Genomic DNA, 20,242 nt, shown 5'->3' on the forward strand with positions numbered 1-20,242 from the left:
GTCCAATGTCTGTGAAAATGTCTGGAACCGTAACATGATATGTTGCCCGTTCGCCTCTATCATCATGCCGAGCAGGTCTTCTGTTTTTGGTGTGCACTTCTGCTGGAAAGTAGAACTCGGCAAAGTTTGAAGTTTCTGAATTTATCATCTGTGCGATTATAGAACCTTCCACCCTACTATAATTTTTCACCATCTTCTTCAAATGGAACATATACCGCTCATACAGATACATCCATCTATACTGCACAGGACCACCAAGTTCCAATTCTCTTGCCAGGTGAATAACAAGATGCTCCATAACATCAAAAAATGAGGGAGGAAATATCTTCTCAAGGTTGCACTGAATCACGGCTATGTTAGTCTTCAAATTTTCAATACCTTCAAGAGTCACTGATCTCGTGCATAAATCGCGGAAGAAAGAACTAATCCCTGCAATTGCTTCATGAACATTTCATGGTAATAGTTCCCTGAAGGCAAACGGAAGGAGGTGTTGCATCATTACATGGCAATCGTGACTCTTCAAGCCGATAAACTTTCTTTCCTTTCTGTCGACATCGACACAGTTACGCAAATTAGATGCGTAACCGTCTGGAAATTCCACATCGTTTGAAATCCAATCAAAGAACGCATCTTTTCCCTCATCATCAAGTCAGTATATGGGAAAAGGAGCCCTACCATTCTCATCAACATGAAGTTCAGAACGAGCACATATATCGACTAAATCCAGTCTTGACTTCAAATTATCCTTTGTTTTACCTTGAACGTTAAGGATCTTGTTCATGAGATTGTCAAAAAAGTTCTTCTCAATATGCATGACATCTAAATTACGCCTCAGCAGATGATACTTCCAGTATGGCAGATCCCAGAAAATACTCTTTTTGTGCCAGTTATGTAGTTCTCCAACAGCATCTACCGGATAATGCACATGTCCACCTAGGTCTTGCGTCCTTTCTGTTTAGTTGTGTTGACAAATCTGCCCCACAAATTTCCGGAGGTGGACTGTCAAACACCCTCTTGTTCTTCGTAAACAAATTTCTACTCCTACGATATGGATGATCAGGTGGTAGGAATCTCCTGTGATAGTCAAACCAACATTATCTTGACAATATGGACATGATAGTCTTCCATGCGTTGTCCATCCAGACAACATACCATATGCTGGAAAATCACTTATTGTCCACATTAGTACTGCCCGCATTTGAAAGTTTTCTTTACACGAAACATCGTATGTTTCAGCACCTTGAGCTCATAGTTGTTGCAACTCATATATTAGTGGCTGAAGAAACACCTCAAGTGATCTCTTAGGATGCTCTGGTCCGGGAACAAGAATGAAGAGAAACAAAAACTCTCGTCGCAAGCACAAGTTTGGCGGTAAGTTGTATGGTGTAAGAATGACTGGCCATAGAGAATACTGTCTTCCACTCTTGCCAAACTGGCTGAAACCATCAGTACATAATCCAAGGTAAACATTTCTTCTCTCATACACAAAGTCGGGATATTTTAATTGGAAATGCTTCCACGCTTTTGCATCTGAAGGATGTCTAATCTCACCATTTGTTCCATCTGTTGAGTGCTCCGCATGCCATCTCATTGGTTGCGCTGTGCGTTCAGACAGATACAACCTCTGCAACCTTTCCGTCAAAGGTAAATACCACATCCTTTTATATGGCACTGGAACTCTTCCACTTGTATCTTTATAACGAGCCTTTCCACAAAATTTGCATGTAACCCGCTGTTCATCCGCCCTCCAATAAATCATGCAGTTGTCGCTGCATACATCTATTACCTGATACGATAAACCAAGACCAGCTACGAGTTTCTGAACCTCGTAGTATGAACCAGGAGCTACATTATCCTCGGGTAGAATACCTTTTACAAAATCAGCAATCGCATCCACACAGTCTTTAGCCAAATTATCATCTGTTTTAATGCCCATCAGTCTTGTTGCAGATGATAAAGCTGAATGACCATCTCTGCAACCTTCGTACAAGGGTTGCTTTCCAGCATCCAACATATCATAAAATCTCATAGCTTCTGCATTGGGTAAATCTTCCCCTCTAAAATGATCATTTACCATCTGCTCAGTACCTACACCATAATCTACATCCATTCTAATTGGTTCTTCTAACCTAACCGCAGGCTGAGGTTCGCTAGTACTATCATATTCATAATCATTTTCTCCATGATGATACCAAATTTTGTAACTTCGTGTAAACCCATTCAAATATAGATGAGTCCAAACATCCCACTCTTTAATAATCTTTTTATTTTTACAATTAAAGCAAGGACATCTTAACATACCCGTTTCTGCTTCCGGTTGTCGTTGAACTAACCCCATGAGTTCGGTTATACCTGGTTGGTATTCTTCCGTAAGCAATCTCGTGTTCGGATCCAAATGAGGTCGATCGATCCAAGAACGATAATAATTTGAAGAGGACATGCTTTTTTCAATCAAATTCGTGTGTAAATATAGTATGTGAGAGGATGAAGAAATGGAGTGAATGAAGAGGATGGAGGTGCGGGTATTTATAGATGACAGTACCGAGGGAATTCTGACGGAATCCCGAGGCAACGACTCTTTCCTCGGAATTTCTTCGGAATTTTTAAAATCCCCCAACGGCTCTCTAACGGCTATAATATATCCTCGGATATTCGTCGGTTTTTTCCGAGGAATATAATTTCCTCGGTATTTCATCGGTATTTTCCGAGGAAATTCCGAGGAAACCCAAATTTTGGGTTTTTTCAAAATTTCCTCGGAAATTCGTCGGAATATTCCGAGGATCTCATTTTCCTTCAGAATGTCCGTCAGAATTACGCTGTTTTCTTGTAGTGGTAGTGGCTGTTTATCAGACTACGTACAATAATCCTTCTCTAGTTTGGAGCTGCATCCTTCATCTTTGTCCAAAGCTGATTAGAGATCACGCTCACAGGTTTAAGTACCCTAGTATTGATAAACGTAGCAAATGTATGTATACTGCCTTTTTTTTTCTAACCACATATATGTGTGTACTACCATTATGTTTTAATAATTATATTAATCACATTTCCATGGACAATATAAGATTAATGCTAATTAAACTTATAATCGTGACCGTAAAAATTTCTCTAGCATCATAATAACTTCTTCTCCAAGAAAGTAAGAAACCATACCCTAGCCATAATGGATTACTAGTTAACAGATAACAAGGTACTCTATATAACAAGCTCAATACACATGCTAGCTTTGGTTGGACCGGTACGCATAACGCCTAGCCCAAAAGAGATAATTCAAGAAATTAATCCCACTAAGCACACACATGAGCCAGTAAAATCTCTCGAGGTGGTACTCGTTCAGATTCTTCCCCAAAAGCCATGGAGTGTCTTGGTTCAAACCCGTGAAGAAATTAACCGCCGAGACGAGAACAGAGCTCAAGTAATATCCCATCGCAAGAGACGTCCAAGAGAGCGAGGTCGCTAGGGAACGCATCGTTGAAGGAGCTTCGGTGAAGAAAAACTCCATCATACCTGCTAAAGTGAAGAGATCCGCTGATCCAAGAAACACATATTGCAAAGCTATCCAAAGAAAGGTTATGGGAAGCGGCGAAGAAGAATAAGAAGATGCGTTGATTCTTGAGCAGCAAGTAACTTCTTTAACAACAAGCTTGCGTTTGGCTTCGACCAAGGCTGCAACCGCCATTGCGACTACAGAGAGGACGAGTCCTGTTCCAATGCGTTGGAGATGGGTTACGCCTGTTTCGGTTTTGGTTGTTTTTCTAGCGAGAGGGAGGAGGAGGTGGTTGTACGTTGGAGCTAAGATCATTGTGAAGACGACTGGGAATACAGGCAATGCCGCAGGTGGGACGGTTAATGACCCGAGCTTCGTATTCATGGTCGAAGCTTGCTGGATAGAGAACGTCGAGAGCTGAGCTAGACAGCAGTTAAGCATAATGGTAGACATGAAAATTGGTAGTGTCTTGATGACTATCTTCACATCTTTCACTTGTTCCTCCGTGCAACGGAGCGGTCTAGGTAAGGAGTCACGCTCTCTCACAGCTTCATCGAGGAACGATCCATCTCTCTCGCCATTTCCCTTGGCTATATTGTCTTTGCATTCGTTTCTTGTATGCCACGTAACTACGTTTCTTGAAGTTCTTTTCTTATACTTAGCGTATAAAGCAGCGGTTAAGACCTTGAATAGAGTCGTGATGGGACTTCCACTAGGAACCTTGAGGCGATAAAAGCGGGAACCGGCCAAGAAAACCGGAACCGAGATCAAGATCGCGGCCGTGGAAACACCGAACCCATAAGACCAGCCTTTGTTGTCTTCGAGCCAGACCACGACCGTGACCGCTATTAAGGCACCGCACGAGAGGCTAAAAATGAAGTAGTTGAAGAAGAAGGATCTTTGTCTCCTCCCACTCGGTGTTGTTTCGTCAAACTGTTCCGCTCCGTGAGGTGGCAACGAGCCTTTTATACCTCCAACACCGAGAGCTACTAAGTATAGACCCACGTAGAGAACTACACGAGCCCATGGCTCCGTGGAGTGCTCGTGTGCTTGGACCGTTAGTACCAATAAGCCCTGTATGCTCCGGAAATTAGTATTAAAGATTTGATCAAAATATTTTAATTTCAAACAAGTATCTAAGATTATTAAACTATTTCTTATAGCTAGTATATAACACACATACACACATTGTCGTACAAAACCATTTTAGAGTTTAAATTTTTGTATGAATGCACTAATGACACTTAAGATAGTGGATTTGTAAAACTAACTAGACCATACAAAATTACAAATAATGAGATTACCTACTCACAGTGTCTACTTTTTTAATCTATATTTAATATATATTGATAACATTCTTTGCTAAAGTCCATTTCACATGACCTGGTGTTAGGTATAGTAATCTAGGTTTTAAATTTTTAATGTAATTATCTAAGTAGTTGATATTAATGAAAAAAAATCTAACCAAGAATTCGATGGCGGCGCTGACTAGATAGATATGGAAAGTGGTGAAGAAAGCATCTGCTAAAAATCCACCAAGAAGGGCCAAGAAAAACGCCGTTCCCATGAAAGCAGTTACTGCGTTTGCGGCTCCTGACGGCGAAAAGCCCATCTTTGTTGACAGATACAATACTAGATTGCTCGCGTTTGCCAAGAACGCAAGGTTCTCCAAAACTTCCACAACTAAATATGGACATACATAAATATATAATCCCCATTAATACACCTTACAAAATTGATGTTGTGAATAAATTTGTGGTTGGTTATAAATGTATTCAACCATATGATCAACGAGTTATGACCAAATATATAAGTTTTAGAATGACTTACCCAAGACAAATGAGGCAGCAAGCATACCACCATGGTAGCCACGCAACGCTGGTCTATTTCGCCAATCTACGTATCCATTCCACACGCTTAACCGGTTTGCTTCATCCTACATGATTAGCATAATCATAGCAAATCTAGCCAACACTATCTGAAGTTTTAGTTGGATTTGAAAGATGGAGAGATAACTAGAACTCACCATTTGTTGAATCTCTAGAGACATGATCATTAAGTAACAGCTGTTTTAGAGAATGAAAGTGAGCATATGATTAATGGCAGTAGTGTGTGGACATTTATAGAGAGAGAGAGTGGAAGTTAAGGAGAAAATTTTGGTGTGTGGTTATTACGAACAAGCGAAAACTCTAGAGACTAGACGTACTTGGTGTTACTGTCTTTGATGTTGACTCTTTTTTTTTGTATTTCTATGGTATGTTTCTTTCCTCATTAACAAGGCACACCTTACATATCCTACAAGTTAACTTAGCCGATTTTTTAGCTCCTTTTGTTTACAAATTTTCAATAACGTAAACTGAATAAAAGACGCATCAGCTTTACTCGTGAAATCCAAAAATTTAGCACAAACAAAAAAATTACACTCGTAATCAACTGGGCTAAGGTTAGAGTACCTTACACTAAATAGAGATGGATTAAGATAATAATGTATATACAAACGTGAACTAATTAACTAATTATATATGGGTTGTTTAGTGATTTCATGTTAACTAAAAAAACTATAGAATAAAAACTTATAATGTTGCCAAGTTAATAACAAATGGCGAGTCTATGGGATTTAGATTCCTTAACAATTGAGTCAACATGCTTAACCATTGATATGTCCCACGGACCATGCATGGTTTAGCATTTTGTTTCGCTTTCACAAGCTATAAACAAATATCTTGTGGAATTGCCATCGTAGTATCTTATCTTTTCGAAAATTTGAAAAGTTGAATTTGGTTAGAAGTAATTGGAGAATCCTAAATTTTAAACCGGTAGATAAGATATCGGTTTGATAGTGAATGATCATGTTGTACATAAGAGGCGGTGAGAAGGACTCGACCATTTCTCAAATCTTATTGGTTCATACGCCAAAATAGAAATTCGGCTTTGTTATTATAAATACTGAAAGAACAATTGATATGAATATATCATATGCAAGTTGTCGACAGCATTTAACTCTTGTGATAACGATATTCTTGTTTCATTCACGTTTTGACCCAATAATATTTCTCACTGTATATACTGCATGCATGACTGGGTACCTTTGTATGATTGGGAGTGGAATAACAAACCAAATCAATGTGAAGTAAATGTAAATCCAACCAAAAGTTAATGAGATGATTTTAGCTTGGTAAATTTACATCTTAAATTGCAATTTTTCGCCAAACAGAACCATACATTGTTAGTAAGCATATGTATATATGAAACAAAAACGTAAATTCAAATGAACACCAAGATCATGCAAACTGATTTATATGCAAATAACAAATATTCAGATAAATCAAAATCGATGTGGCTTCATATCTACAGCGTTAGTTTGCAAAATTATTCTTAACTTTTTTTTCCAACGTTATAGGAACACTAGCCGGTCGACAAACCCAAAGCCGGTTATAACATAACGAAATGAAAGATTGATTTGCTTCTAATTTTGTAAGAAGTAATATATAAATAAAAGTTTCCAATTTTCGTTAAATTCTTATATATGTTTAAGGCAAAAACATTAGGGTCAGCTTTGCCTAAACCAAATCGGTTCGTCCATGCTTAATTTTAACATGTGCATAAGACAAAGTTGTATGCTTTGGTAAATCCCCATGAGATTGGGTATATCACTGTTGGGCCACCACCACCCCTGCTGCAACAACCACACTCCACCACCCTTCATAAAACGCTTTCTGTGGATGATAAATTTTTGACAGGATCAAAATTTTATCAATCGGTACGATAATATGATAAGTATAACCATCGATCTTCCACAATCATCCAATTTGGGTGGTTGCCTAGTTTGTCCCGCAATTTACGAAAGGCCCCCCACCCTTTCTTCTTACCCATACAACTCTATAATCTCTAGATGTTACTACAACACTCTAAACACTCATAGAGTTTAGCTCTCACATTTCAACTTTCCACCAACTCCATTTTCTTTCAGTGGGTGAAAGACTGACTAACACATGTACATCTATCAACTGGACCATCTGTATTTTGGTGTAAAATTCAAAATATTAAAGGCGATCATCCGGTTGAAAATACTTTTTGGGTCAAAAAAAAAAAAGACATGTACAGAAATTATATGGATTCATCTGAATAAAGATGAATCATCAAATAATCTTTTAGTTTTCTTATTGCACATAAATTTCTGGAAAATTTTGTATAATCTTTCATTCTTACAAGTAAGCTCAGTTACGTAGTGGAATGCAAAAAAAAAGAGCATATATTAATTAATCAGTATACATAATTTCCCAAACAAACTAGGTTTTCATATATCCATATTTAGAAACTCAACATCTCCACGATAGCCGTCCAAACATGTGCAAAATAGTCCACCACTAAGAGTCTAAAATGAAATTTACACATGATTAGTAAAAATTTAACACGATTCAAGTTATACGTAACGTAGTTTTGGTTCTACCTGTCGTATATATCTATAGTTGACAACAATAATCAAAATATACTCAGTTTAAACCTTGCGTGGAGTGCCAAGTAAATAATAAAGTATAAAGAAACAAAGGAACTAACCCGTCTATTTTGTGATACGTTAAATGTCATCAGATGATAACTAAAAAGAAAGAAAGTGAACTTCATATTCTGAATGAACGTATTGATACGTACAAGGGTATACATAGATGAATCAAATACATTCACAATGGTTCCATCAATATGTGTATTTGTACATTTATTTATATATATCATTCGACCATATGTGTCGCTTGAGGATTCATCAAAATTTTATGTTTTCCTTCAAGTAGCATATGATCGATTGCTGCAAAGAGACCAAAATTTAATCACGTTAAACCTTATAATTAACCAAAATATTTACCGCTAGCCATTGCTTAATTTTGCTATTGGGAAGAAATTAGAAGATTAAATATAAACTTAGAGAAAAGAGCGTGAAAACTTACGAGCAGGCTTAGAATGACACATGCGGCTGCCCCTGGGAACAATGCGTACCATAAATTCAAGTCATGAAACTTTGCTCCATCTATGAACATTAGTGGTAGGCTCGCCGCTGTAGTTTTTATTTGTTTATAAATTAATCAGATTAATTAACGAACACAATTAAGTGATTAACTATGACTTTTGTCACAGTAAGTAAGTTCATTAGCAAGGAAAAAGGAAGAATTGATAGCATCTGATTTCGATTAAAAAGAGAGAGAACGTTGTGAAGAGTACATGAAGGGATGTATCTATATGATCTAAGAGTTTTGGTTATTTCTTAGAGCATCTCCAACATGAATATGAAGAGGGTATCTAAGTATTTAAGAAAAAGAAAAAAATAATAAAATTAAAAATGAGAAAACAAAAATTCTAAACTTAAAGGGTTAACTTATCAGACAAAAAATGTAAGAGAAAATTTGTATTTTTGTTGACTTAAAAATAAAATATAATTGACTAACTATAATATTTTTTTAAAAAAAATTTAGAAACAAACTTATATGATTTCTTATTGTAGGAGTTGCTCTTAGTGTATCTAAAAGTTGCGGGGGCAGATTATATTACTTTTGTCAGCTGTATGGACAATGGGTGATTGGACTCTGGTTTTGTTTCTTTATGGGCTTTAGTTTTGATTCATAATTTCATATAGTTTAAAACATGGGCTAAAAATCACATGGTATTTTTTAACTTACTATCTTTAATCCATTAAAATATTAAAATTACATCATTCAATATATTAGGTTGCTCAGTTTCATTTTATTAATTTTCGTCACTCTATGAAACTGGAAAAAGGTTTGAATTTTTTTTATTTATTGTGGTAAAAAAATCCATTTTAGAAATTATATAGAGACAAATAGAATATAATTTACCAGGAGGGTGATTGGCACGAGCAATGACCATAAAAGCGATAGAAGCGGCGAGGGCAACACTCCGGGCGAGCCAACCTGGACCGAATACGGAGAACGCTACCACTCCAATCGCAGCACAGGCTATTTGAGCTAAAAACATATTGTATTTCTGAAAATGTAATAAAAAGACAAAATCATTAAATTGTTTAAAATAACTAAAATAACGACAATATTATGAACCATCATTTAAAGTTCCTTTTTCAAATGATGTGATGTGATCACATCTCTATGAACTAATAACATGATGTGATGGCACAAATAGGTTTTGTGACCGATTACCAAAATACATGAAAGTAATTAGGTGGAATATGTTTTCTTTCTTAATTTAAACAATAAAAAAAGAAAATAATGGATCTCTCTTTATTCCATAGAAAAGTGAAAGTGGGGAATTTCTTAAACTAGTTTGTGAATATAGAACTTAAATGTAAACATTTAAACCCTAAAAGTTAATTGACTTTGGTATGAATTTGCGTTTTGCATTCACGGAAAAAGACAAAGAAGCGTTTTCGTTCAACCACATGTATAATTAGATTGCTACTATATATGTAACATGTGTTTAAGGATTCCCCGAGCAGCAGGAGCAGATGGAGTGGTGAAAAGAATGGCGCAGACCGCACCAAGTGGTGCAACTGACATTGTGATCCCTTTTGGAGATAACATTTGATCCATTCTTCCCAATATTGCCATCGCCGCAAACGCTCCTATTCAGGAAAAAAAAAGATGATTAGTTTTTTTTTTTTTGTCACAAACCCGAGCAGCAGGAGCAGATGGAGTGGTGAAAAGAATGGCGCAGACCGCACCAAGTGGTGCAACTGACATTGTGATCCCTTTTGGAGATAACATTTGATCCATTCTTCCCAATATTGCCATCGCCGCAAACGCTCCTATTCAGGAAAAAAAAAGATGATTAGTTTTTTTTTTTTTGTCACAAACATGATTAGTTAAGAACCATTAACTTTCAAGAAAAATCAAATTGTTCCAGAAATACTTTTTTTTGAAAAATGTTGTAATGGTAACATTTTTAACTATACAGTCACAATTACCATTGGATATCCGTTTGAAATTCAGATTAAAGCTCAAACCAGAGATGTATCTATACAACTCTAGCTGAGACACACATGATTTCATATGTGTTGGTAGAAGTCAGCTATAACCTTTGAATAATAGGTAGACCTATCTGTCAGCATAGGGTTTTGACTACAAAACAACTAGGATCCTCGAGAAATAAACATTAGTTTGACTATACCATATCTGTTTCACGATTCAAGTATTTACTTCAATTAGAGGATCACATAATATATTTAGGTATAATTCTTTCTCATACGCTATTTTACAGGGAATAGTTTTCTTCCAACCAGTTAAATTTATCTAGATTTCTTGCTTAAGCTAATTTCTTCACATTTATCCTGAAAAAAACATAACTTAATATCAAGGTATATTCGATAAATTGGTGTTTGACCCAAAAAATCGATAAATTGGTGAAATTGGAAATGCATGTTATATAAATGACCATTTGGCCGTAGGAAGAGCCACAATGTCTCTCTCTCTCTCTCCGTATTTTTTACTATAATATCTCCTCATCTTTTGGGTCAGACAGGAATTAATATTGTCCATTAATTATTAATTTTATATTCTTTTTATGTGTACCTCTTCTCTCTTCCTTAGTTTTTTGTTTTCAACTTTTATACCCTAATCGCCTGTTGTGGTTCTTCTGAATTAGAAACAAAAGGGCATCAAATTTAGATAAACACAAAGATGAAAAAACGTATTAGTAGTCCTTATGAGTTATGATCATTAGACAATACAAATTATGATCTTAATCACTGATTATCAATTAGCATATACGTTTCTTTAAAAAGTCAACTTACCAGCTGCGGGCCAAATGACATCACTCAGCAATAGAGTTGTTGCCGCCGCCTTCTTATCTGGCATCCAAGACTCCCAAGACGACGGTGCAGTCATGTTTCCCGCCGAAGCCACCACCGTGCTAACTCGCCGACGGTGGCTTAAAAACGCTGGATTTCTCATTTGGCTCCAAGATTTAAATTCAAAGCATCTATTATAAGTAGAACACCCGATAATATGCTTGCTCGGAACGGCGGTGAGCATTGCCTGACATTTCAAAGTCGTCGTACTAGTGAGGTTCCGGCGAATAGGATGTAAGCGAACCGGAGTTAGTGGCTTCACCGGAGCCGTGGACATGGTAATCTGAGGTGGAGAAATAAAGATAATTAAGACCGCTCAAAATCTAGAAAAATATCACAAGAAAAAGGCTAAAATACTCTTCTTCTCTGTCCCCTTCACCAATAGGAGACAGGCAATCTTTACCATCTCTATTTATATATGCACGCAGCACGTATCTGCGTATGTGTACAAATACATACATAGGTAGATTAGCATATTCTTAACTTTTTTCATACTAGCCTTTTAATTATTTATGAATATACATATACATATATAATGGTATGAATGAGTTCACTGTCATGGTCGTAATTTTAAAAATAATAATTTTAGAGTACAATTTGCAAATAATTCATTAAAATTGTTTTATACATTTTCTATAAATATTAGATCTCAAAGTGAAGCCCAAACTGACTTCTGAGAGCTTCAATCGCTATGTGAAACCAGGATTGTTAGGTCAAAAACATATCTAGTGGAAGTTGAATTTTCATTAGGCTACCATTACTACTTAATTTGATTATAGTTATGTAAAACAATAGAACTCTTTCAAAAGTTGATTACTGTACTTAACGAAAGTGCTAATGACATCAGTGGTCTCTTGTATTTATACATCTATATGTAAATTAGTATCATATTATCAATTACATTACGACATAATATCGTGTATTGTATATACGTGTGTAGCAACTTGCAAAGCGTATAGGGCAAAAAAAAAAAAAAGCGTTGCCCTTTTAGGGGGTGGATGGGGCTTGGAAGATAGACGAAAGACTCTTCCATTAAACGAAAGGTCAAATATTCAGAGAGGATAACATTAAAATATCCCACAAAGGAAAAATCACAACTTTGTCTAGTCTCATCCATTTTTTCTTTAATTAAATCTCTGCATTTTCTCATATATGATCATTTTAAATTGCGATTTTTGCGGGCAAATACCATACACAAAATTCTCCTCATTCAAGTATATATATTTTCAAAAAAATTTATGAAGAATAGGCTATATTACATAAACAAAAGGTCAATATTCAGAGGACAACATTAAAATATCCCACAAAAGAAAAATCAAAAACATTGTCTAGTCTCATACATTTTTTTTTCTTTATTTCTTTTCTCTTATAAGATCAAATTTGTAATATATATTTTTGCTGAAAATACCAATTTTTTAATACGTTATTTTTAACACCAATTTTTAAATACATATAATTCTCTTCATTCAGGTATCTAAATTCCTTTTTAAAAATTATGAAGAATAGGCTAAATAGCATAAAATAAAATTGCAGACCTTGTCTTCTGCTTACAATGTCGCAAAATGGAACATTTCATTACTAAACATTAACGTGCACAAGAATAATGCACCATCCTTCAAATTATAATTTACAAACAGAGTCCCTCGGTGCAAAACCACAATCATAATGGAAAGCAGATAATAAATCAAACCGGAGCATACCCACTAACAGTAATCAGAATGGGAATCATCGTAGTAATCGATAGCAGAAGATGGCGACATTACTTCTTGCTCAAGTAACTGAACCACCTGATTCATGGCCGGCCGGTCCTCAGGGTTGGCAGCTGTGCACCTCGCAGCTATCTCAATCAATGCCTCAGCAGAGTCTTCGTCCACATCAGCACATCTCTTGTCCATTACATCCTCTAATCTATCCTCTTTCAACAAAGTGTTCATCTAAAAGAAAGAAAGAAAGAACATTTTAGTTAGAACCCTAAAAAGGCAAAAACAGAGCAGTTCTTCGTTTTGTCTTTTACCCATCCGACAACGTTTAAGCCTCTTTTAACGAATGTCGTGTCTGTTGGTCTCTTTCCGGTAACGAGCTCGAGCAAAAGAACTCCAAAGCTGTAGACATCAGACTTCTCCGTTGCTCTACCGTTCTGCAGATACTCTGTTTCCAAAACATATAACAAAAGTTAGAAACTTTTTGTCAAAGATTCATCAGAAAGTAGATATAGCAGAGAGAACAAAGGACCTGGAGCAAGATAGCCAAAGGTGCCAGCTACCACGGTGGTAACGTGAGCCTCTTCGTCAACAAGAAGCTTCGCAAGTCCAAAGTCCGAGACTCGAGGCTCTAGCTTATCATTGAGTAGAATGTTGCTTGACTTTATGTCACGGTGAACTATCTTAGGGCTACAATCATGGTGCAAATAGGCCAACCCCCTCGCTGAACCTAGAGCTACTCTCAATCTAGCGTTCCAGTTCAACAAACCGTCTTCTTGATCTCGTTCTTGCGAGACAAAAAAAAACAAAACAAAGATCAGTATGAATCATAGGCTGAGATCAAAGAGAAGATATGTGTATTACTTACCGTGGAGGAGATGGTCTAAGCTGCCAAGAGTTAGATAATCATAGATGAGAAGTCTTGAAGTAGGCAAGCGGCAGTATCCACGCAGGTTCACTAGATTGATGTGTTTGACACTTCCTAAAATCTCAACCTCTCGCTCAAAAACTCGGTCTGATCCTTGTCTACTCCTGTCTATCTTCTTGACAGCAAAAGTTCCAAGATCGTTCATCACCATTCGGTAGACGGTGCCAAACCCTCCTGAACCAACAATGTCTTCTTCGTCAAGAGACTCCAGCTTCTCGATCAGCTCGGTCGAGGAGTATGGAAGATCACCGTGGAATGTAATCAGCTTTTTGCTTGTTTCTGATGGTTCTTTTTGTTTCTTGACTTCAGTGTACTTCTTTACTGTTCTTTCCTTCTTTGAGAGCATCCAAACCCAAAGGAACACAAAGATGATGATGAATGCAACCGCCATTGTAGACATTGCTCCGATCAAGATGCCTTTGATCAAGCGTGACGATCTCTTTGGAGGATCTGTGGAGAGAAATCAAGAAAAGTTTAGCCAAAGGGAGGGAAACTCAAGAAACAAAAAGAGTAGGTTTAGTAAGTATTAAGAAACTTGCCTGATTCATCATCAGTTACTGCGTGAGGAAGAACAACAGGGAAGCCCATTGATGATCTACATGGCTTGTGAATTTGCGATCCACAGAGGTCCAAGTTACCAGTGAATCTAACCCATATACAGACACAAAAAACCATAGTCAGAATATAACATCCTCCTATTCTAACATAACATTCAGCACAACTAAAAGAAGAGAAACTCTCACGATTCAGGTCCGAATCTGCTGAGCACTCCGATATCTGGAATCTCCCCAGAGAGAAAGTTGGCTGACATGTTCCTGAATCAAACAAAGAGTTCAAGAACAAGACACAAGCTTCCACACAAGGCTTGTTGTGTGTACTTACAAGGAGCGTAAACGTGTAAGACGACTCATTGAAGAAGGAATAGCACCCTTGAGTGTATTGCTTGATAGATCCCTGCAAAAAAAAAAAAAAAAAAAAAAAAAAGCACTCAAACCATCAGAAACTCTTTGGAATTGATCAAACATGAAAAGAATCAAAAAGGCTAATAGAGTTTTGGTTTTGAATCTTACAAGATAGTAAGAAACGTGAGGTTGCCGATACTCGGTGGAATCTCGCCTTGAAGAAAGTTACCCCTCAAGTACCTGAAAGCATGTTTAAACAGATGACACCAAATGTTTATGGCTCAACACTCTCAATGTGTGAAGAAAAATGGTGACTTACATAGCTCTGAGCTCAGTGCAATTAGTGATTTCATCAGGAATTGTTCCGTGTAAGCTGTTTTGATGAAGTGCCCTACATTACTCAGAACCCGGTTTTTTTGAATGAATTAAACAAACTACTATACAACTTAAAAGACGGAAGCTTTAGTACTAAAAAAACAAATCTAGCCACTCACAGTCTTTGCAATCTACTAAGTTTCCCAATGCTAGGAGATATTATCCCTCCTAGTTGCATGTAAGGTAAGTTTCTGCATCATCATCCAGAGAGAAAAAAATACAAACAGTTCAGATCAAAAGAAGAGAAGATGGAGAGTGAGAATGTGATAAGAGTAGAGAGAGCATTGTTTACATAGAAACGACTCTTTGGTCTTGAGGATTACAGGAGACACCAGTCCAAGAACAAGGAGACTCGTCTGAATCTCTCCAGTTTTCTAGTGAGTTCCTCGTATCGTTGAATCCGCTTTTCAGCTCCAAAAGAGCATACCCTACATGATCAAAATCTCAAATCTCAGATTTCTCACCAACCAAAAAGAAAAAGGGGCAAAGACTTAAAGAGAGAAAGTGTATACTACTAACCATCGAGACTGAGAGCAAAAGAGCATGAAACGAAAACGGTAGCTGCAGAAATTAATGAGAGAGCCCAATTCAAGAAACCCATTTCTCTGATTCTAAAGTAGAAGGAGGTTTTTAAGCTTGATTCGAAGGAGAAGAGAACACAAAAGGTAAAAAAAAAAAGAGAGATTAGAAATTTATCCCCAAATGAGCTAAAGAGGTGGAAGAGAGAGATTAGTGGTTGGGTGTGAGGACTACTACTCATCATGAATAATCTTTACTTTTGTTTTTCCTCAAAAGAATTCTTTTTTTTTTTTTTTATCTTTCTTCTTTTTTCCCTCTTCTTTTCGAACTAAGTGAATGGAGCGATTTTTGAAATTCTGTCTCTACTCTTGGAGGGTTGTGCACAGAGAAGAGTGAGGAGACCCGTTGCGAGAGGAGACATTATTCAAAAATCATCCGTGTCTAAGATTGAATATACTAACACTCGCGAGTACAGTTTGTACACCTACTCGCTACTGTTTTAAGTCGGCAATGGGTCAATTGACAGCGATTCGTTTACCGAATCTGTACCTGAGACGCAAGTGAGCGAGTGGAACGTTATCTGAAACTCTGTCGTTTCTGTATTTGCTTTGTCTCGATGCGTTAAAAACAAATGTTTACTCTCACCAAATCTACTGATTCCGTTAACACTAATCACTACTGTCGTCGTAATATTTCAATATAAGTCAATATTAAAACCTAACCAAATAATCGGAGACTTGTTTTATTGATTTTTTGTATATGCTAGTTGAAAAATATTAACTAATATTCCCTCTGTTTCTAAATCTAATTAGTTTTAGCAAAAAAAAATTTGTTTCACAATATAAGTAGTTTACATATTTCAATGCATTTTTTTCATTTATTTGCGTGACCAATGAAATAATGTTAGGTTTTTAATAATTGATTGAATTAATTGGTTAAATGATATATTATTGAGAAAAAGACAAAAATATCACTAAATCAAGTTTATGTTCTCAAACTAGCACTCAAGGTCAAAAGTCACAAAAATAGCACTTAATGTTTTATCAAAAGTCACAAACTTAATGTTTAGAGTTAAAGGGTGGGGTTTAGGATTTAGGGTTTAGGGTTTAGGGTTTAGGGTTTAGGGTTTAGGGTTTAGGGTTTAGGGTTTAGGGTTTAGGGTTTAGGGTTTAGGGTTTAGGGTTTAGGGTTTGGGTTTTGTGGTTTAGGGTTTAGGGTTTAGAGTTTACGGTTTAGGGTTTAGAGTTTAGGGTTTAGGGTTTAGGGTTTAGGGTTTAGGGTTTAGGGTTTAGGGTTTAGGGTTTAGGGTTTAGGGTTTAGGGTTTAGGGTTTAGGGTTTAGGGTTTAAGGTTTAGGGTTTAGAGTTTAGGGTTTAGGGTTTAGGGTTTAGAGTTTACGGTTTAGGGTTTAGAGTTTAGGATTTAGGGTTTAGAGTTGAGAAATGAAGTTTTGGGGATAAGATTTCAAATTTTGAAAAATAAAAAAATTAAAAATTTCAAAGGATAAACTTAGAAAGGTGCTTTTTAGTCATTTTTGTTTTTGAGTGCTATTTTTGTGATATAAACTTAGAAATGTGCTATTTTGAAGATTTGTCCTATATTATTTTAAATAACAATTTTCTAAATATTTGTGTTTTTAATCAAAATTACATATAATTAAAAACGGAGGGAGTAAATTTTAACAGTTACTTGGGTGAATATTGATGTTAATAACAGATGGTTTCGCACCCCAATTTAAAGAAGATATTTTTTTTTTTTTTTTGAAAATAACAAGATAAATTTTACCTACTAAACAAGTAATAAAAACGATAACAGCCATGTAAAGGCAAATATTCAAACGATAACCAAACCGAAATTAAGAACATAGAGTAGAGAAATAACAGTCCACAATTTAAAAGAGAAGATCCTAGAGAATTGTCCATACAAACCGAATAAACCTGCAACCGGTAATTGAGGTTTTCTTTTCTTTTTTCATAAAGTACCAAAAGGCTAAATTTTTTAAAGGGAGGTGTGACGTTGACGTAATTACTCCTCAGTACTCTTCCTCCTGTTGGTATTCTCCTTCTTCCTCATCCTCGTACTCACCTTCCTCATCTGCTGTTGCATCCTGGTATTGTTGGTACTCCGAAACCAGATCGTTCATGTTGCTCTCCGCTTCTGTGAACTCCATCTCGTCCATTCCTTCCCCTGTGTACCAATGCAAGAAAGCCTTCCTCCTGAACATAGCCGTGAACTGCTCACTCACACGCCTAAACATCTCCTGGATCGAAGTCGAGTTTCCAATGAAAGTTGACGCCATCTTCAGACCAGTTGGCGGGATGTCACAGACTGTTGACTTCACGTTGTTTGGGATCCACTCCACAAAGTAGGATGAGTTCTTGTTCTGCACGTTCAGCATCTGCTCGTCCACTTCCTTTGTGCTCATCTTGCCACGGAACATGGCGGAGGCTGTGAGGTAGCGACCGTGTCTTGGGTCTGCAGCACACATCATGTTCTTGGAGTCCCACATCTGCTGGGTGAGTTCAGGGACAGTGAGGGAACGGTACTGCTGAGATCCTCTTGAGGTGAGAGGCGCAAAACCCACCATGAAGAAGTGAAGACGTGGGAATGGGATAAGATTCACAGCAAGCTTGCGGAGGTCGGAGTTGAGCTGACCAGGGAACCTCAGACAGCAAGTCACACCAGACATAGTGGCAGAGATCAAATGGTTCAAATCACCAACTGCAAACAAAGAATGAACCAAGTATGAGAATCAAAAACACATACATTAAATAACATGACAACAACACAATCGTTAAACATCAGTGCATTCTGCATATCCCTTACAACACAGACGAACTCAGAATAACAAATAGAATCAATAACACACAAGTAAGGAAACACAGAGCCAATAAACCAAAGATGTTAATAATGAAATCAATAGCACACAAATATTACTGGAATGAACAGCAATCAGGTGATATAACTTGCAGACCAGAACAGAATACAAAACAATGATATGCTAACTATCTACAAGAGTCCATTTTAAGCATAGAGAGCAACACACTAATCTAAGCATTAATGAAGAGCAAGATTGGATAAAATGATGAGATCTTACAGCTAGGGGTAGTGAGTTTGAGAGTCCTGAAACAGATATCATACAAGGCCTCGTTGTCAAGAACCATACACTCATCAGCGTTCTCAACAAGCTGATGAACCGACAGCGTAGCGTTGTAAGGCTCAACAACGGTATCAGAGACCTTAGGGGAAGGAAACACTGAGAAGGTAAGCATCATCCGATCTGGGTACTCTTCACGGATCTTAGAGATCAGAAGCGTTCCCATACCAGATCCAGTTCCTCCTCCCAAGGAATGGCAAACCTGAAACCCTGCAAAGCCAAATCACTCTCATCAAACCAAAACAAAAAATCTCGAATAGATCTAGAAGATGAAGTTACTATATACCTTGAAGACAGTCACAGTTCTCAGCCTCCTTACGAACAACATCGAGCACTGAATCGATTAGCTCAGCTCCTTCAGTGTAATGCCCCTTGGCCCAGTTGTTACCGGCTCCAGATTGGCCGAAGACGAAGTTATCGGGACGGAAGGTCTGACCGTAAGGTCCAGATCTGAGACTGTCCATGGTTCCAGGCTCCAGATCCATGAGGACGGCGCGAGGGACGAATCTCCCGCAGCTTGCTTCATTGTAGTAGACGTTGATGCGCTCGAGCTGCAGATCTGAGTCTCCCGTGTATCTACCGGTTGGATCTATGCCGTGCTCCGCGCACACGACTTCCCAGAACTTGGCACCGATCTGGTTACCGCACTGGCCTCCCTGGATGTGAAGGATCTCACGCATCTTCGGTGGAAAGAGTGTGGAAACGGAGAGGAGAGATCTAGGGCTCCGAGATTGAGATCCGGAGAAGAGAGTGGGGACGTAAGTGTTTTTTTTTAAATGAATCAAGAATTCAAGATAGAGTGAGTGAGAGAGAGTTTTTATTATTGCTCTGTCTTTTATTTTCCTTTTTTTATTATTTCCCTCCTAAAATATCTGTCAGACGCGCCGATTTGTTTTTTCGAAATTTGAAATTTGAAATGATAGTGCGTTATTTTCTATATTTATTTATAACGTACAGATCACAACAACGAATCAAAAAAAAACTCTTTTTTTCGTAATTTCAAATTTTGATGATTTACGACAATCTGGGCACATGCAGCGGCGGACGCAAGTGATGAGGAATGGGGTCATGTGCCCCTAACTAGTTTTTATTTTCCTTCGGTAATTACTTTTAATTTAAGAAATTTTTTATAATCCTACAATGAAAGGTAATGAAATAAAATATTGTGCCCCCATCTAAATATGATTCTGCATCCGCCACTGGTCACATGCATTAGTTTATTTAGTTAAGAGTTAAAAACGAAGTATAATAATGGCCTTGTTTATTAACAAGTTGATATCGCCTTTAATTTAGTTGGGCCTCAATGTTAGTACAAAAGCCCATTTAAGTTCACCTTTTTTTTTCCAACTTTTCGTTTTATAAACGAACCGC

General features: G+C 37.2%; 4 protein-coding genes across 4 annotated transcripts; all 4 read right to left on the bottom strand.

Annotated features, from left to right (window-relative positions):
* Positions 1-3,137: 3,137 nt before the first annotated feature.
* LOC106328128 (protein NRT1/ PTR FAMILY 4.7) lies at positions 3,138-5,621 on the bottom strand. Its single transcript, XM_013766501.1, has 4 exons — positions 5,511-5,621; positions 5,315-5,420; positions 4,950-5,167; positions 3,138-4,558 (listed from the first exon to the last, which is right to left on the bottom strand). Exons 1-4 carry the CDS (start codon positions 5,538-5,540, stop codon positions 3,218-3,220), a joined length of 1,695 nt encoding a protein of 564 aa, XP_013621955.1. The 5' UTR covers positions 5,541-5,621; the 3' UTR covers positions 3,138-3,217.
* Positions 5,622-8,082: 2,461 nt separating this feature from the next.
* LOC106336347 lies at positions 8,083-11,769 on the bottom strand. The gene is made up of 5 exons (XM_013775153.1): positions 11,235-11,769; positions 10,117-10,250; positions 9,328-9,475; positions 8,425-8,531; positions 8,083-8,285 (listed from the first exon to the last, which is right to left on the bottom strand). Exons 1-5 carry the CDS (start codon positions 11,566-11,568, stop codon positions 8,244-8,246), a joined length of 765 nt encoding a protein of 254 aa, XP_013630607.1. The 5' UTR covers positions 11,569-11,769; the 3' UTR covers positions 8,083-8,243.
* A 1,018-nt stretch (positions 11,770-12,787) lies between these two features.
* Positions 12,788-16,096, bottom strand: LOC106328334 (LRR receptor-like serine/threonine-protein kinase FEI 2). The gene is made up of 12 exons (XM_013766760.1): positions 15,716-16,096; positions 15,489-15,624; positions 15,316-15,387; positions 15,141-15,212; positions 14,990-15,061; positions 14,802-14,873; positions 14,663-14,734; positions 14,459-14,565; positions 13,860-14,369; positions 13,524-13,778; positions 13,306-13,439; positions 12,788-13,225 (listed from the first exon to the last, which is right to left on the bottom strand). Exons 1-12 carry the CDS (start codon positions 15,957-15,959, stop codon positions 12,995-12,997), a joined length of 1,977 nt encoding a protein of 658 aa, XP_013622214.1. The 5' UTR covers positions 15,960-16,096; the 3' UTR covers positions 12,788-12,994.
* A 1,418-nt stretch (positions 16,097-17,514) lies between these two features.
* On the bottom strand, positions 17,515-19,696 carry LOC106335184 (tubulin beta-2 chain). Its single transcript, XM_013773633.1, has 3 exons — positions 19,158-19,696; positions 18,812-19,081; positions 17,515-18,435 (listed from the first exon to the last, which is right to left on the bottom strand). Exons 1-3 carry the CDS (start codon positions 19,549-19,551, stop codon positions 17,747-17,749), a joined length of 1,353 nt encoding a protein of 450 aa, XP_013629087.1. The 5' UTR covers positions 19,552-19,696; the 3' UTR covers positions 17,515-17,746.
* Between the last annotated feature and the right edge of the window lie 546 nt (positions 19,697-20,242).

The sequence above is a fragment of the Brassica oleracea genome, chromosome C3 (genome assembly GCF_000695525.1).
Source record: "Brassica oleracea var. oleracea cultivar TO1000 chromosome C3, BOL, whole genome shotgun sequence".
NCBI classification, from domain to species: Eukaryota; Viridiplantae; Streptophyta; class Magnoliopsida; order Brassicales; family Brassicaceae; genus Brassica; species Brassica oleracea.

Coding starts and splice junctions, on each gene's coding strand:
- LOC106328334 (XM_013766760.1), bottom strand. CDS start 15,959: ATGATGAGTAGTAGTCCTCACACCCAACCACTAATCTCTCTCTTCCAC. Junction 15,213..15,315: donor CTTAGTAGATTGCAAAGACT/GTGAGTGGCTAG, acceptor TGAGTAATGTAG/GGCACTTCATCAAAACAGCT. Junction 13,779..13,859: donor CTTAGACCATCTCCTCCACG/GTAAGTAATACA, acceptor TTGTCTCGCAAG/AACGAGATCAAGAAGACGGT.
- LOC106328128 (XM_013766501.1), bottom strand. CDS start 5,540: ATGATCATGTCTCTAGAGATTCAACAAATG. Junction 5,168..5,314: donor TGCTGCCTCATTTGTCTTGG/GTAAGTCATTCT, acceptor GTCCATATTTAG/TTGTGGAAGTTTTGGAGAAC. Junction 4,559..4,949: donor GCGCCGCCATCGAATTCTTG/GTTAGATTTTTT, acceptor CGGAGCATACAG/GGCTTATTGGTACTAACGGT.
- LOC106335184 (XM_013773633.1), bottom strand. CDS start 19,551: ATGCGTGAGATCCTTCACATCCAGGGAGGCCAGTGCGGTAACCAGATC. Junction 19,082..19,157: donor GAACTGTGACTGTCTTCAAG/GTATATAGTAAC, acceptor TTGGCTTTGCAG/GGTTTCAGGTTTGCCATTCC. Junction 18,436..18,811: donor CAAACTCACTACCCCTAGCT/GTAAGATCTCAT, acceptor CTTTGTTTGCAG/TTGGTGATTTGAACCATTTG.
- LOC106336347 (XM_013775153.1), bottom strand. CDS start 11,568: ATGTCCACGGCTCCGGTGAAGCCACTAACTCCGGTTCGCTTACATCCT. Junction 10,251..11,234: donor TGTCATTTGGCCCGCAGCTG/GTAAGTTGACTT, acceptor TTTCCTGAATAG/GAGCGTTTGCGGCGATGGCA. Junction 8,286..8,424: donor GTGTCATTCTAAGCCTGCTC/GTAAGTTTTCAC, acceptor GTCTCTTTGCAG/CAATCGATCATATGCTACTT.